The sequence below is a fragment of the Amblyomma maculatum genome, chromosome 6, assembly GCF_055883805.1.
Source record: "Amblyomma maculatum isolate TAMU_Amacu chromosome 6, ASM5588380v1, whole genome shotgun sequence".
NCBI classification, from domain to species: domain Eukaryota; kingdom Metazoa; phylum Arthropoda; class Arachnida; order Ixodida; family Ixodidae; genus Amblyomma; species Amblyomma maculatum.
This window is the reverse complement of record NC_139349.1, coordinates 46,294,987-46,312,538: the sequence shown is the minus strand read 5'-3', so window position 1 is coordinate 46,312,538 and position 17,552 is coordinate 46,294,987. Positions and strand designations below refer to the sequence as shown.

At 44.1% G+C, this 17,552-nt stretch overlaps 1 protein-coding gene across 1 annotated transcript; it reads right to left on the bottom strand.

Annotated features, from left to right (window-relative positions):
* Window positions 1-641: 641 nt before the first annotated feature.
* LOC146185649 (uncharacterized) lies at window positions 642-15,550 on the bottom strand. Its single transcript, XM_084605568.1, has 3 exons — window positions 15,464-15,550; window positions 4,673-5,012; window positions 642-1,200 (listed from the first exon to the last, which is right to left on the bottom strand). The coding sequence occupies exons 1-3, from the start codon at window positions 15,548-15,550 to the stop codon at window positions 1,109-1,111; spliced, it is 519 nt and encodes a 172-aa protein (XP_084461694.1). The 3' UTR covers window positions 642-1,108.
* Between the last annotated feature and the right edge of the window lie 2,002 nt (window positions 15,551-17,552).

The window sequence follows — 17,552 nt, the reverse complement described above, 5'->3', positions numbered from 1 at the left end:
ATCTCTCCTGCGGAAAGGATGTTGCGAGGGCTGAAGTAGGAATGGATGCCCCCCGAACCGAATTGGTTATGGATAAATTTGAAATTTTCGGTACGTATGCATGCAGTTTTTGCAAGGAGCCCTGCTATGTTAGGCAAGGACATAGCGAGCTGGCGATTGTAAGTTTCATAAAGGACAAATGCCTTTTGCTGAGTTTTCATTGTGGCGTGCAGGTGTTTCCATTTTTTTCCCCGTGGCTCGCTGTGATAGGTCCAGGTACACTGATAACTTACAAGCTTTCTCCAAGAAGAAGGTGGTTCACAGCCATATATAACTACTTGTTTTACCAATGGTGCACTTCAACAAATTTATTTCAGTACATCGAAAACCACAAGAAGAGATGCGCACTCCATTTACGTTTCCTTTTCAGAGCCCGCGCATGAAGTTTTGCGAAAAACAGGTCAGCTTGCACTCGAAGGTACTACAACTGTTCCTATGGCAAGGAAAGTAAACCACAGCGCTACCGCTGGCGTGACCGTTGTGCGCATGCGTCTGTTCTAGTAGGCGCTGATTTATAGGCGTAACGGTTGCGTGGGCGACATTTCTGATCGGAGCACTGTGACACTTGTCCTACAAAGCAATAAATAACTGTGCTACAATACAAGCCTATGTGTTTTTCACTTCACAAGCCGTAAGAGGGAATCAGAAGAGAGGTGGATGAAGCATGAGACAAGTATAAATTAAATGATCAAATCAATGAGAAATCTCTGCACAGTGTACGTTCAAGCAAGCCATTCCACTGCGGAACCCGTACAGAGACCTCGGATCAGCACATCGAGCAGACTGAGAGCAGCGTTGGAATCGCGGTGTTAATCAAAGTCCCGGCAACGTCTCAGTAACTTAACACGTCGTTCACACTGCGCGTTCTTTGGTTCATAACCGCGGCTCGGGATCTCTGGTGTCGTCGGCGGTTCTCTCGCAGAGCTCGAGGGAAGAGGGCTGTGGCGCGGGCAGGCTCTGTCCTGCGGTCCAGGCGTAGTGCTTGATTGCAAGAGCGACAGACGGGACGATTAGAGATTCGCCGGGGCTGAAGTCGAGGAGGAGAGGATGCGGAGAAAGGGAAGGTCTCCTAGAAGAACGCCTCGACTGGAGGCTCGCCCGAAGCCGACCTCCGACCTCGTGAAGCCACGAACTTTGTCCTCGAACTCTTGTGACCGTTACCTGTGAAAACGACAAACGAGCAGGAGGCAATGAGCGGCAAGCAATGTTTAATGTAGGCAGTTAAAACTAAAGCGCTACCTGTTACCCCTGTTACAGCAAACAATGATCGCTTTGGCGCGGATTCAGCAGAATTTTGCGTTTAATTAAGCGGAAATTGGGTTTAAGAAGTGTCTTTGTTGTGCCATTCGTATCCGTGAGAATATATCGCCCGTAATTATTTTTTTTTTGCGTTGAAATGTTCTTGACCACAACTTGAGGCTGAGACTTAAACATTTTTTCTGGCTATTGGAGAATGAAAATCTGGTTTTGAAACGTGCATTCGGCTATATTTCTCGTGTAATTGTATTCGTTTTTATTTGCGAGACACAATATAATGGTTAGTAGTTAGAGGAGAATTCATCAGTGTTAAGGGGCAGCTAAGCTGTGTTCATAAAAAAATGAAAAGTCACATGCATAATTTCAGTACAATATTCTGTATTTAAAGAGAGTAAGCTGACGTGAAAGTAGGAAAATAAAAGCGTCATCGAGAATAAGTTTCATATACCGTTCTAACGCGACAAATAATTATCGCCCTCTGCATAAACCCAAAGTCAGTGTTTTGGGAAAATGCCTCACTGGAGTATACTAGTGAGTGAATCGCAAAGAACGGCATCGATTATTACTAGTTATCCTTATATAGCGAAAAAAAAATGTTCTTGTTTATCTTGTTTATGGTTGTACATAGGTCGGTATACGTGCTAAAAGAAAAAAAAAAAAAAGTCCACATGGCGCGGAGATGGCCACCATCCACAGCTTCTACAAGTTCTATCCGCGGACAATCTCTTGAACGGCTACCTGCATATACTAGAGCATGCTTCGATACACGATCCAAGTCGGTCGCAGCCAAATAAGGCTGCATATCAGTCGGGTTGTGACCTTAATTAACTTCCTCTAACTACAGATCTAGATGGGCTGCTCCGAGTGCAAGGACCTACAACTCCTTTGCTCGCTAGAAGCACAAAGTGAAACGTCATATTTGTGTGATGGGAACAATAGAATAGATCTCTCGTTAGCAGAAGCGTCCCTTGCAGCTGACTGAGTGGAAAAATCGATCAGTGGCGAGGCTTTTGTATGGAAGTACCGCTGGATCTCAAAGTCAACGTCGCGATGGTTAGCGAGACAAAGATTGCTCGTCCTCCCGAGCCAACAACCGGGCACGGGATAACTACGAGCGGTGCATTTTCCGGACAAAGGGAAATGAACGCGTCTTATGCCGAACAACCTGCGGAGTTGCAACAGCGTGCTGACATCGTTGCAAAGCTCTGGACAGCTTATCTGGAGACAGTAGAGACGTCAGTCGAGGTACAGAGATATAGTTTGCAGCAGCACGTGGCAGAGAGGGTTGTTCAGTGAGGGCTGTTTCTCAGGTAGTCGAAATCCGACAGCAAAGTGAGGGCCGATCAAATGAATCGAAGCAGAGAAAAGTCGATAGAATTTTTCTTTAAGTTAGCGGTGTATTCCAATCCTGATTTTATTGCCTTTCACTTACCGGTCTATTTCAAATCTCATTCTATTCTGACTGCTAATCGGTTGCGGTTGCATTTCTATTTTTTTTTTTTATTCGTGATCACTCGTTTTATTCATTTTCTCCGAGACATTCTTAGCGTGTCCTCATCTTCCTCTACACCACATGTGAAAAGAGGGTAATCCCCCTAAGCACATACGGCCACGATTCGCAGGTGAAGGCTTCGCAGTGACAACAATGATGCGGGACAGTTTTCGCCGTCAGTGCACCCCTACTGTTAACGCAATGAAACATGTCTTTTGTGCGCTATCACCAATATTCCCACCTCAGCTAAAATAGGTCACACGGTGAAGAAGAAAAATTCTGGGTTGAAGGTGCAAAACAAGGTACAGCTTGCTCTAACATAGTTTTGCTGTTGACAACTTCAAGGCAATTTATAGTTTCATGAATACAGATTTTATGCATAGTAATAAGCATAGTAAGAAAATTGAAAAACGAAGATATAATTTTAGGTTTTAGAGATGTAGTAAATTACATAATGAAACAATCAAGTCACCAGCTGTTCGTAATTTATTTACTTTGATCGCTATGGCGACGGTTAGCATTGGACACGGTAACCAATAAACTATAGATGTGTGATCTGAAACGAAAGCTTTTGAAGGAAAAATGATAATAAACGATCAAACGAGAATGAAGCATATGTGTTTACGAATAGTTACAGGAGGGTTACTTTGTGATTAAGGAAGGCGAATGTTTTCCGTTCGTCTGCTGCACAAGAACAGCAAACAAAAATGATAATGAAATCACCCTGTGCGTGTGTATGGTCGAAGCATAAATATTTCTGTACTCGGGTGCGAAACTTTTGTTGAGATGGAAACCAACGAAAGAATAGTGAAGTCAAACACCGATCATAAACCCCCAAAAATTAGTTAGGAGGAGAAAAAAAAAAACTTTGATTTTGTGATTTTTTCTATAAACATTATGACTGCTCTGTCAGGACTGCTTTCTTTACCTACGCCCCATATTCTTCATATATTCTAATCGTCTTATGTTTCTGCCTTTGCGCGCTATCTTTCAAGCTCCCTTTGGAATGTTTCACGTCATTATCAATAAATCAAAGCACGCCGTCCGGATGGCTTTCCGAGTTTCAGCAGGAGTTCCGGTGAGCTTTGGCAGGTTTAACCCTCTAGCTGTATTTTGTCAGGGAGGGATCCACGTAGCATTTTAATCAGAAGGCAGTGGTGGTCTAGTGTCCAGTTCTAGTTGCATGTTGAATTCCTTGAACTGTCTGAAACAAATGACAAATAGTGTGCTTTCCTCTTTTTCATGGTTTTTACTTTTTTTTTCGCGAAATGGGCGACGTCGACTTTTAAATCTATCTAAAACTTGACGGTTTGAAAACGATTGTCGTTGTTGACTAGACCATAGAGGCTTTATGCTATATTGACGTGCAGCTTTTCATTTACGCAGAAAAGGTTATGAGGCGGGCCTTTGTCCCCGTTCCGTTAGGAGTGGCCTACCTCTACAATAACGACTCCTATCTGCAACTTCCCCGTCCACCCCTCCGCATCCCTAAACCGAACAACGAACAGCCGATTCCCGACACCATGAGGACTAAAGACAGTCTCTTTCTCTTTTCTGCGTGGCCTTCGCTGCATAACCAAAGCTGTTCGTTATAGCATAGACACTGGAGAAAGCAATCAAGTATGCCCGAAGATATGGATGGAACGAAAGGAAGGAAGGAAGGAAGGAAGGAAGGAAGGAAGGAAGGAAGGAAGGAAGGAAGGAAGGAAGGAAGGAAGGAAGGAAGGAAGGAAGGAAGGAAGGAAGGAAGGAAGGAAGGAAGGAAGGAAGGAAGGAAGGAAGGAAGGAAGGAAGGAAGGAAGGAAGGAAGGAAGGAAGGAAGGAAGGAAGGAAGGAAGGAAGGAAGGAAGGAAGGAAGGAAGGAAGGAAGTGGGACCCACTCACGCATCTGCCTCTTTCCGCGCATGCCAAAGAATCCCGATCCTCGTTTGCCCTGGAGCACGGCTCGGCGCAGCTGGGCGATGAAGGAGTCGACGCTGGCGGGCGCCAGCAGCCGCTTGCCGCGCATGGCGTGGAAGGCGCGCTTGTCCTCGTCCCAGACCTCGTCGCCACCCTCCTTCTTGCCCCGCATTGCATGGAAGGCGCGCTTTGCAGCCTCCAGGACGCTGCCTTCTTCATCAGGACCGCCGTCGGCGCCCTCGCCCCATGCCAGCTGCTCCTCGAGGAGCACGTCTCCCAGCTCCGAAGGCTGACCATCGCCGGCGCCTCCACCGGCCTCCGAACTCTGCGGCACAGGAAAGGAGGATGGATTCGGTTACAACAGATCAACGCGACTCCAACATGTGCCTCCAGTCGTTCGGAAGGTAGAAAACAAACTGTTTTTTCCCCATCGCAGTTATTGAAGGCAGGAAATCAGCAGGATGGTTACAACGGTGTAACGGTAGACTGAGTCACAGTACTAATCGTTGGTGAACATATTGCAGCGAAACGCTCCCTTTCGATGCACTTCCTTTTTAGTTACCGTAGGGGTGCACGGGCCAAGTAGTAAGCCTGTCATCATGTCGCCTTTAGGACATACGGTTGCCAATGGGATAGGCGTTCGCGACGAAGCGCTTTCCATGTTGGGGGGAGAGGGGTGGGGGGAGAGAGGCTAGCATGGTCGTTTAACAGGGCGGACAGGAGTGTGGGTAACAACAGCTGCAGAATCTCGTAATAGACATGATGGGACAAACAACAGACGGAATTTACAGTCGGCGTGACAGAGCGCCCGCTGCCTAGTGGGTTGTTATTGCATCTGCCAGTCCAAGGTTTTTTCCAGTAATTCTATAACTAAAAGTGAAATCGTGCAGTTGCAGCAATGACAGCGTTTAAGCATGTTGTCTGTGAAGTGGGCCGGGAAAACGCGATCAAATCGAAGACCGCAAAAGGAGATTGAAACGCAAGCGCAGAGGCGCTAAAAAGGCATTTGAGACGTCCAGCCATGCACATGCTCGCAAAAATATCATAGACTGCCATTCGCACCTCTCAGTCTGCAATGCCTGTCAGCATTTACTGATTAATGCATAATGCCAGTAAGAGGAGCCCAAATATTATCTTATTTTTCAATAATTATCAACAGTCTTCTCTAATATGTTTGATGTCACTATGCCGTCACATCTGACCATATTCTGTTTGGACCGTTCAGCTTTGCACGCTGCAGTGTCCTCACTGGGGATGCCACTTGTGTTACATAAGTGTCAGCGATCAGGCCCTTGAATTGGGAACATGCCCTTAAAAGATGCAGGTTAAAAAGGAAAATAAAAGAATGCAGTGGTTGACAGGATGACACTAATCAAGCCTGCGCTAAGGAGTGCGTCATGCTGTCACGAGGAGTCGTGATGAACTGGCAAATGTGACAATGTTGTGTTTATGACACAATATTTTGCATCTTTTCTGTGATTTTGCTTAATAATAATATTTGATTGGTGTGCCAGGTGTTTAGTGGGTGAAAAAATATTTTGGAACTTTTTCTGTAATTATATTTCTGTTTATTAACGTTATTTGATTGATTATGAAGCCAAGTGGATGACGCCACTTAATGAGTGATGTATGTAACGTGACTTGGTTATTATCGGTTACAACCCCTGGCAGATGAGAGTAAGTCATTTTACACAGCGTTCGTATGGCCGACAGAGCACTTTGGCAGCGAATTGACGACATCTGAAGAAGCGTCGACACGCACGCACATGCACACGGGAAATATATATATATATATATATATATATATATATATATATATATATATATATATATATATATATATATATATATATATATATGGAAGTGTACGCTTCATTAAAGAAAACATTATTTGACTCTTGGAATAGAGCAGGCCTCTGGCCCCAACGCTGAATCAGATAAAATGTTTCCATTCATGAAGCGTACACTTCGCTTTATACTATTTCAAGTGTTTAAGTTGTCAAGTGCGTCTTGTTGCCACAATATATATTTATACATATATATTCGTCTCTGTAGACAGACACGTAAGACGTGATCGTAACCGGCAGCAGTACTTTTTTGTTTCTTATGGCACATTATTTCACGGACTCTTCGTGATCGCAGCCCCGTCTGAGCTCAGCGATCCGCTTTTTGCTAAAATGTCCTGGTTGCATTGTTCAAATTTTATGTCTTAATTACTTTTTGGATTCTAAGCCACGGAGTAATATTGAGCGCCAAGAGAACTGACGACACTGTGGAATGTCACTCATGCTATGCACATATTGCGCTGCTGATTTTACGCTTGCGGCTGAAACAAGCCCAGTTTCGAAAAGTAAAAGGAAAGGGGAGGGGGGGGGGGGGGGGAGAGGGTATCTAAGTTTTCAATAAGGCTAGCACAACGCACAAAACGTCGTGATGGGAGCTATGGTCATTTCAGATTCTTGTCGTCATCGGCATTTTTTGAACACAGGTGCTCCTAATGAATTCCGCGCTAAGAGACATTCTATAGCCGTTGGCTTTTATCTTGTCTTCGACGCAGATGCTTTAAGACTAAATTGGGATTGCCGGCCGCCGTGCAGGTATTTTCCCGTCACAAATAAGTGCGGTGGCGTTCGATTCAACAACGAATACCTTGAAACATAGTCAGTGGTGTTAGAACAGACAGCCGTTGCTTGCTGGCCTGAAGCATTGGTTTTATTGAGCTTATATTTCAAAATACCAATAACCTTTTATATATCACTCAACTGCAGAGTGGTTACCAGTTTTCCACTCTGAAAGTGATCATCAGCGCACTTCGTGGCTCAGATCACATTGATAGCATCTAGCAACTTGTGTAAGCGTGAATATAGGGTTCCAAAGCGCCGCATTTAGTCTTGAAAAACTAAATAATACCAAGCGTGAAGAAGTTTACAGATATAGTGTAGAGGAATATACTCGTGGGAGTTACTTTCTATATATTTACACATTTTTGATGTCCCTTTGCGCTCAGCCTTAAAAACAATTATGCGAAAACAATTCGCCATCTTCTGTTGCAGTATGTTGCAAGAAAGGTTCGCCATCAGTAAGAAGCCCCTTATTGCTGCTCTCAGCAAGAAGTCTAGCACGTGTAGAGGCCGGTGAGCCCTTGGAGCTGAAAATATCGCGTCCACAGGAGTTCATGAGAAAACCGCTTGCTTCAACACTTTCGTGCCCTTAAACAGCCGCCTGCGACGCACACAATAGCCGCATGCAGTGTGCGGACCCCGCAGGGTTCACTGTCAGAATTCCATTCGATATTTTTTTCGCAAAATATCCGTTGTTATGCGTTCCGAGTTCTGCTTTAATATTTGCTCGCTTTCCCGTTTGGCCGCTGCCGGAGCTCGCGTCGAAAACAAGTTGGTCGGCACGTGGCTGATAATATTTTGACCTTCGTCCCACACTCTGTATCGTCGCGCCCCCGTATTTTGCACACATAGCTGCTGGACTCAAACGGCTGGGTATGGATTCGCGAGATGAGTGATTTAGTAAGATTCCCCAGCGCATGCGTACCACGTACTTTCAAAAGTTCGTTGTTCGCCTACGACTGAACTGCCGTAACACAGTGCTTACTCTGCACGAAACACATGAGCCAACTTTCGGGCTTTGAACGGTCGACTGACAAGTTCACTACATTCATCAGTCACCTTATAGTAGCTTATGATGCAGCGAGGTTCTCGTTTATTGCCGCAGCTTTCAAGGGAAATATGCGAGTGTAGAGAGCAGCAAAGGGACGATGATATGCGGCTGCAATTAGCAGGAGGCTTAGAACCAGTGAATTGTGATTGAAGCAGCTACAGGCAGTTTTGTACATTGTTCATTGCGCCAAAAGGAACTAGAGCTGACTCTCTGCGCGTGATGAGAGATGTCATTAATGTCGTTCTTAGAAATATCGCATATTCACGAGCGGTATTTATAGCGATGACGGCCATGCTGCTTGCCTCGCGTTAGTTATCGCATCTCTAACCTCACGTAACAGCTGCATCTGCGTGAAGTAAGAACTAAGTCTGACACTAATTATAAGACTTGCTATAGTCAAGCACAGTATACGTAGTGTAGGCGCAATGGTTAAGGCTACAAATTTCAAGTATTTTAACGCTTTGGGAAATCGAGACAGTTTTGGGTAACAGAAATGTGCTCCGTGAACGCCATCGTTGTCTGTTTGTTACCGATAACTATATCGTTTTCATTGCAGGCAAATGCCTGTCCCTGTTTGCGACAACTGGTTATTTTTCAATGCAGGCCTGATATAAACTGCCTCCGAACGTAACATGTATATTAGGTAGTTCCCAGCATTAGCCTCTTCCGACTAATTTCTCATTGTTACCTCCTTTGTAGCAGTTAAGTGCATGCACTCGGAAGCGAACTGTGGACACCTTTATTGCAGTAGCCTAAGCTCTAGTCTTGAATTACAAAATCACTTTTCTGTTGCCCATTTTTCCGATCAACTAAGCGTTGTTACGACTTGTCCTTGCAAATTGGAAGCAAAAAAATCACGAATTCAACTCTCTCTCATTCGTTTTCGCCCCGCCGGGGTGGTGCAGTGGTAAGACGCCCGACTACTGTCCGGAGTTCCCGGGTGCGATCCCGACCTCGGCGGCTGCGTTTCGATGGAGGCGAAACGAAGAGGCGTCCGTGTGCTGTGCGATGTCAGCGCACGTTAAAGATCCCCAGGTGGTCGAAACTACTCCGCAGCCCTCCACTGCGGCTCCTCTTTCTCTCTATCCACTTTCACTCCCACCTTCCTCCCTTCCCTTACGGCGCGGTTCAGGTGTCCACAGCTGCAAGTGTGTCAGATACTGCACCTTTCCTTTCCTATGAACCCCCCCCCCCCCCCCCCCCCCCCTCATTCGTTTTCTCGCACTGATCCCGTAACTTGATGGACTGAAGTTTTTTTCTTCAAATTTATTTTTTACTCTCTTCACACCTGTCTTAACGTTTAAGTTTGCCAAGAAGCCATTCTGGCTATTCAGTCCTCCGGACGTTTCCTTCTTACTTTCCTATTTGTATGTGTAGCACACACAAATCCAGAGTTGTACGTAATGTGTTTTAAATAATTGGCTGTTTGTAATGTATTACATTTTCCTTTAAGTTAGTATTTACTCTATTATTGTTTTTGCAGGCGACTGCGTTTTGGTTAATTTGGTTACTTTTTCCTGTAACCGACTGCTGGTAATCAGCTATTTGACTTTTTGTTTTCAAAAACCATTGGCCCAAAATTGGAGTTTGTTGGCAATCCACTGGCCTTATGTAGGTCCAGTGGATTGCCAACAAACTTCAATATTGGCCCAATGGTATTTGCTGCCTGGGATAACCAGTGGTACAACTTTGGGAACATCAACTGACAGGGAAGTTCCTTCTTGGCAGAGTGACAAGGAGCCTATTGTGGTGTTCGGCTACGACTGACAAGGGACAAGACGAAGACATGTCCACTTGTCGAAACATTGTGTGTGCCTCTATCTTTCGGCACCGGTCAATGCTTTCTTTTACGGATATTACCATCTCGAAAACTATCACGCGCACGCTCTGCAGGGACCATCAGGGGTGACGGGTGGCGCCGCAGCTTCCAACGTATAGACTTCACCCAACTCGACAGCTTCCACGCGCACAGTGTTTCACGTAGCTTATTGAGAAGCTGCGTGAAACCAATGACATATCATGTCCTGTCACGTAGCGTACCTCACAGTATTTTTGTATTTTGTTTTATTAGTTAATTAACTATAGTGAATTACACAAAATGTTCCATGATATCAGTTCGCTTCGTTAAGTTGTAGAGGGGGCTCAGAAACAACCAGTCCAATTTTTTGTACCAAACTACCTTTCGTGTGGGAGCGCAGTCACAGTACCCTGTGACTGCGCTCTTTCACCACGTGGTAGGGATATTCGGGACTAAACACGCGTCGGAACCGATTGCCAGCGACAATGAATAAACCAATGTGATTGGAAGGACTCCAATATTCTGACTTGCCCATATTAGAACTGCTGAAGAAAAAAACTGCTTTATAGTATAATGAGAAAGGCAATAGAGCATGATCCTGCACAAAAATAAATAATACATTTTCCTTCTTTTTTCTTTTTTTCATAAAAGGACATGCCATTTTTGTTTGAAGTAATATCATTGTAACTTTTTTTTAACGTCCGATCATGGCCTTTGCAAACCTAGTTGGTTTGTGAACTAGCCTGTGAAACGAAGCCATGAAGAAAAAATTTAGTTTCTTTCTCTGGTGACGAAGCGACAAAACAAGCGAAGCCTTTTTACATGATTAAAAGCAACGACACTGTCATTTTTGCATTCGTCTTTCTTTTTGCAACCGTCTGAGCTCAACAGAAACGGGGGTTATCATGAGTCAGGTGGTTTCGCGTGTATTTGTGCTGGCTCTGGCAAAGCTAGCTTTGATCAGGCAGTGAGTGTGCGTTGATGACTGCAATAGCTCCTTCACGTAAGCCTTGCCGAACAGTTGGACGGTGTTGCGTCAGCGCTCCCGCCGGAGACGTTGCATTGCGACATGTAGCGGCGTGCAGTGTGAATATGCACCTGCCTGAACGGAGTCTGAATGGGTGGCTTTGGAAGTTAACCGCAAAGGTGAGCATTCATTGCTCTCATTGCTTTCCGGGCGCACGTGGTATTCCGTAAAGCGTTCCATCCGTTCCCTTCGCTGCACGTTTCGGTTACAGCGTCGTATTAGAGCACCAGAATTAACTGAACTTGCCCTAGCATTTGTTTCTGGAGGGCTAGTGTGTGAATTCTAACTCTGCATTGTTATATTAAATGCTCTAGCTGCGAAAAATTTGTAGCGTCGGTTGGTTGGTTGGTTCATAGGAAGGGAAAGGCGCTGTATCTGTCACACTTGCTCTGTGGACACCTGAACCGCGCCGTAAGGGAAGGAAGGAATGTGGGAGTGACAGTGGAAAGAAAGAAAGGGGAGCCGTTGTGGAGGGCTACGGAGTAATTTTGATCACCGGGGATCTTTAACGTGCGCCGACATCGCACAGCGCACGGACGCCACTTCGTTTCACCTCCATCGAAACGCAGCCGCCGTGGTCGGATTGTAGCGTGTAATGAGGCTGTTTTAAAATATCCTTACACAGACGGAATTATATTTAGCTTTGTGTTCTCTATCATATGTGAGTGCTGCTCTGTCCCTCACTCTGCAGCCGATGGTGCAGTTAAACAGCCATATGCGTAAGGACGCGATGGACCCTGGCTACAATTTGTAGGCATTTAGGTGTTCATTTCTGAGCAAGCACAAGTGCCCGATGCCCCTTGGTCTGTTCGCGGTTTAACTAACAGACTTGCGCCAGCCTAAATTAAAACGTGAATTAAAAAAAAAAAAAAAACACGCCGCATATAGTACCCACAGCGGATGATGCAATCTAGGTTGATCAGGAATGGGCTATAGCGCAGTTGATTTTCACTTGGCCCTAAATTGAATAATAAATATTTCGCCTAATTCATTTTCTTAGGCGGAATAAAAAAAGCTCCGTACAGGACGGCAAACAGTATGCTTAACAGGCAGCTATTATTTTAGCGATAAAAGCAGGGATGAGCCCTAAGAGCATGAATAAAGTGCACTTTGTTATCAGAAATTCAAAGAAGGCGTTCCCAGAAAAGAAGTTCCGATGCTGCTTTAAAAAAAAGAGAATATTTTTCTCAAGCATTACTCAACCATTTCCGCAATTTGCATTTTTCCACCTTTTACAATATTTCCAGTTTTGTTCAGGGCATACTATATGAAATATAACCCAGATAGGGGGGGGGGGGGGGGGGGGGGGCATTTCGGAGATCGGCAAGACTTGCCGAACCCCTTTTCCGTCAACAAGTCGATAAACTTGTCGGGTATTCTGTCCTAAGAACATTGCTCAATGTTTTTCACAAGAAATACAAATATGTGCTCAAATGCCATTTGATAGAAATCTCTATAGAAGGTGTACGCGTGCAGCATGTGTCTGCACGATGAGTGTGTCTGTATCTTGAGATCCGTCTGTGCCAGTTGCACATTTATGAATGCCGTTTACACGGGGCTACTAACTCCTCGCAGGAACCAAATTCCATTCAGCCACTCTCCAATAATATATGCAGGAAACGCTTGCTTATAATCAGTTATTGTACTGACAATCTTATAAGGCAGCACGCAGAATACACTTTCCCCTTTCACGCGCGCCTGCCGTCTGATTTGATCAGTAGTTGTGTTTCTGGTGTTTCAGACTTATTTCTTATTTGTCCAAAGCACCATAGATTACTCACTTTATCGCTAATAAGCCCCCATGTCATTACCTGGAAACGCGACTGCCTTTCTCACTTCATTAATTTTTCGGATATGAGATTTTATTATTTCCTAAACAATTCATTTGTTTTGAAATATTCATCCTCATTATGCGATGCAACATCTGGAATTATCCAAAGTGCTGTAATATGGAATCAATACTTTTTCTAATCCACATCAATGAACCTAATATCGACTATAAGAATTCTCAATGGAGAATGCATTATTTTTCGTCAAATCCGCTCTGTTAATCGACAGAACCACTAACCGGTGTTCATCACAGCAGACGTCTCTTAACACTGGTTAAGGTTGATTGAAGATATCTAGGGGCAAACGTTCAATTATGTCTTTGCCTATTCGCTTAATAACAGCCCTGTTATTCTAATTCCTCGTAACAACCCACCTTCAAAGTGTTACTGCCAAAACTACTCATGCATTACGTTATTTAAAACTTTACTGCTCAAGCGCGCCCATTCATTAATATACTCATGAAGTCTAATTTATAATGAGTGAATTAATTAGAGCGCATTAAAACCATGCTGCTGGTTTTATTGCTCAAACTGCAGCTGACATTCAAGCATTACTCGCATTATGACATCGCTGACCTTCCTGTCCCTAGGCTCTCGAAAAACAATGTCACTTATTTGATTCTTTCATAAAATTGTTCACAGACATCAACATGTCGTATCTTATACAAGCGAGACACATGTCCCTCTGATTGTGTAACCACCCCAGTTTCAAACACCTTTCGAGAGGAGCCCCATTCCTCTTAACTCAGTGGCTGATATCAGCACTGGCACATGCAATTATTTATTGGAATGGTCTTCCAGTCAACACTGTTCACATTTCTCATCCCGTTTTTTTCGAAAAGTAAATATATGTGACAATTTATTCCGATCCACCTTGGTTTTGTATTCTAGTTTATTATTTACTGCTGAAAATGGCGTTAAAATAACGAGGCTTTATTTGCTTCTGCTCTATATATATATATATATATATATATATATATATATATATATATTGTTGGTGTTAATTTGCACTGCTATATTTGCCGCTTAAATATTCTGGTTGATGTTAAAATCTCAGCATCATGGCGATTGCTTTCTTCGAAACAAATCTAGTACTAAGCAATCTAGCTCGGCTGTTAGAGCGATGGTTGTGTGGTTTGATGGATCCGAGGTCTCTCACAGCTGGGGGATTTCAGTTAACTGCGTTCACATCATTCTAATAGCTTTTTCAATATAAATCTACTCTATATTGGGAGATTACTCAGGACCAATTGAAGTGGTGCAGTCGCACACAACTTATGCGGTTTATTGCCAGTTGTGATCTGTAAAATATCTGGCTTGGCATCTTGACGCTGTGAGGCCTTCCGTATACATGTAGAGATTAAAATAATGGACCCGCAAGGGCACAGAACAAGGAATAAGAGTTGCTCGTGTATGCCTTTTTTAGAGCGAGACTTTTTAAGGGTTTGCCAAGGTTACTGGTTGGTTTGATTTGACCTTGAATCCAGGAATTTTCAGTTTGGTTCAAATTCAAGTAGGCATCTTAATATTGCATTGACCAATTACCCCAACGACGTTTGGATTTTGACCTTGACCTTGGGTTTTGACCGTTGACGTGAGCTTTCCTAACTTTCGACCTTTGAGGGTTAACAACAAGCGTATACCCATGCCAAGCAGAGCTGTGTCTTTGTACATCTAGTAAAGCTCCCGAATTTTTTGTGTCTATGACATCGGAGTTTCAAATGCGTCACAATACATCACTGCCTGTTTGTATCGTGAGGTTGAACAGGGCTTCGAACCAAATAGTCGAAGCTAAACAAGCTTATCACTTAATGCAGGGCTGCGAAGTTGTTTGGCACCGGTTCGTGCTTGCTTCACACATACGACACTGGGCGTACGCGCGCAGTTTAAATCAGTGGTAGTTTTTGATGTGAAAGTTGTGATTCCTCTTACTCTGTAACTAAACCTCGCTGCAAACATGCAGTGCTGAATTTGATGGTATGCTTGGGCAAGGGGCGGATGCGCAAACGCGCTTGGACTGCTCTTTGTTGGCCCCTTCTTCTCCGCGTTCTCTCGTTTTGTTCACTAGGCTGACTTCTGCCACAGAAGAGCGAACGTATGGAACGCTTTTTCTCATTTTACTTATTATCCGCAGCGAAAAGGATGGGCCAGGAAAAAAAAGGAAATGATTAAGGGCTTATGATCAGTCGTAGCCGATTATGTATTGCAAAATATATTTCACCGTGTCTGCCATTGTTCGGAATTACCGAGCCGTTGCTGCATCTGTGGTAGTTGTTGAATGAATTATTTCTTTTTATTTTCCTTAAATATGGAGCGCAGATAAGCCTTATTTACAGCCGGCATTCTAAATTTTGTGATCATTTGAAAATAACAGTAATCCTCGCCATTTTCCAAACAAAGCACTTTTTATTCGTCAATGCGCACGCTGAAGGCAAGCAGACAATTCTTACCTGATATGATGCACCTTTTGCGGGTACTAGCGTCAGCAGCAGGACCAGGAAACACAAAGCTAAGGCCTTCATCTCCATGTGGTGCATTGTTGCTGCTGGAAAAAGAAAGATAAGAAATGCAAAAGTAAAATTAAACACTGGTGTGAAGCGGTCCCACTAGGAAAGAAATTGCATCTGTTCATTTCCGATGCACGAGCGATTCAACATCTCATATGTACCGTTTCTCCCGTTTGACTGCCAAATTTATTTTTTGGTCTGACAGTTAGCGCCACTTTAAGACCCAGAAACAGTAAGGAACCCGAGTGAACTTGTATTACCAAATAGGCTGCGCAGACATGAGGATTTATGTGGTTGTAGTTGTTGCTTGTTGTATACATTCTTGGTAATGCAGAGTGCTTGGAATCGCAATGGTTAGCTTACTTGACGTCGGCCTTAATGACGATCGACGCAGTAAAAGTTAGCTTGGCGGACGAGAAAAAAAATTCTGCACTTGCGTTTTCATGAGGGGGCTTATAGCTTAATCTAATTACGGTGTGCGAAAAAGAGAGAACAAAAAAAAAAAAAAAAACTTTAGGATTGAGAACCGAACTAGACGCCGACAATGACTTCCCTCTGGCTGATATCGGGTTAAATTTTTCGCATCCGTACGTTCTTGACAATCGGTGAATATATTAATTACACTAGTGTTTGAATGCAGATGAATGTTTAGTACTTTAAGTTGTTCCCTAAACTAGGATACTGAAAAGAAAACTGCGCCATCATATGCAATGGGAGCAATCACAAATGAGCGATTTTTTACTTTTCTCCAGCTTGGTGTGAATCAACTATTCATAACTGGTGCACAATACTGCCTGCATGGTTGGGTCAGCCCTACAGAGTGTTACATGCGGAAAAAGCGGCGTTACGTAACATTCATAGGACGTACGATCATTTCTTTTTTCTTTTTTGCTGCCTTTGCGAGCATACACATTCCCACCATTGACACCGTACATATCAGTCCTCGAATAAATGTGCTTCACAAATTTGAGAAATATGAGGAAGGCGATAAAATTCATAGTTTGGGTTACACAGCTTTGAAAAAAAAAAAATACAAGGATTTATGCAGGAAAATCGTAAAACATTAATCGCGCTGATTTTCTATTGTTCGATGGACACACGTATACCCCACAGGTCTCCAGACCTGGCTTTGCAAGAGAAGGCAAAGGGAACAATAGAAAGACGCAGACGAGGTTGTGTAACGATAACTCTGCTCCGTCGGGCCTGTTGAAGCATATTGCATTGAGCGTAATGCATTCAGTAGCGGCTATCATTTTTCCGCTGTTCAAGATCAGCCATGAATATATGATTTCCTGTGTTTGGAACCGAGCATGGCCTGAAAGAAACCGCGTTCAAAGTGCTTAAAAATTCCCGATATTGCAAATACAGCGCTGCGCGAGTAACTTTCATTTCATCTTTTTACTTGAATCTAAATATTGAAAGATGATGCTTCCGGGAACACCCTATTATACGCTGGCTACTTTCCTGTATTTTGTCATCTCCTGTCAGCATTTTTGCTTTTCCTTATGATACCCTGTGATCTCCTCGTCGGCACGAGTCCCCACCCTGGATTCCTTTCCTCGGCGTTGTAGGAGTAATAAAATTTTGTTTGCGACCGGACACCAAAGGTTCGAGCCACACGCTTGGACAGGCCTCGCGACCTCGCATGCGGGCTCACAAGTCGACTCGAAATGCGGGGCATCCCTAGGGAGTCGAGAGGGGCGCGACGAAATTTACTCCTCGCCGACGATGAAAGTGATCCGAGCTTCGGCGGATAGACGTATTCGTCTATATGCCGTCACCAAACCAGCAGCCTGAACACGAAACGCCAGAGTCCAGCTGCAAGGCTACCCCAGCATCCGATAGAAAGAAATGCGCCATTTCTGGTTCCCTATAGTCGCCAATCTCTCTGAAGTTATGAAGACATCGCGGACTGCATAAGTCCGAGTTTGATGGAGGGCTATGCCGGTGTTACAGTGTTTTATTCTTGACACGTTGCTAAGTCGAGTTGCACTTGTTGCTCTCCTATATGATTCACGGATTGCTAGAGCTA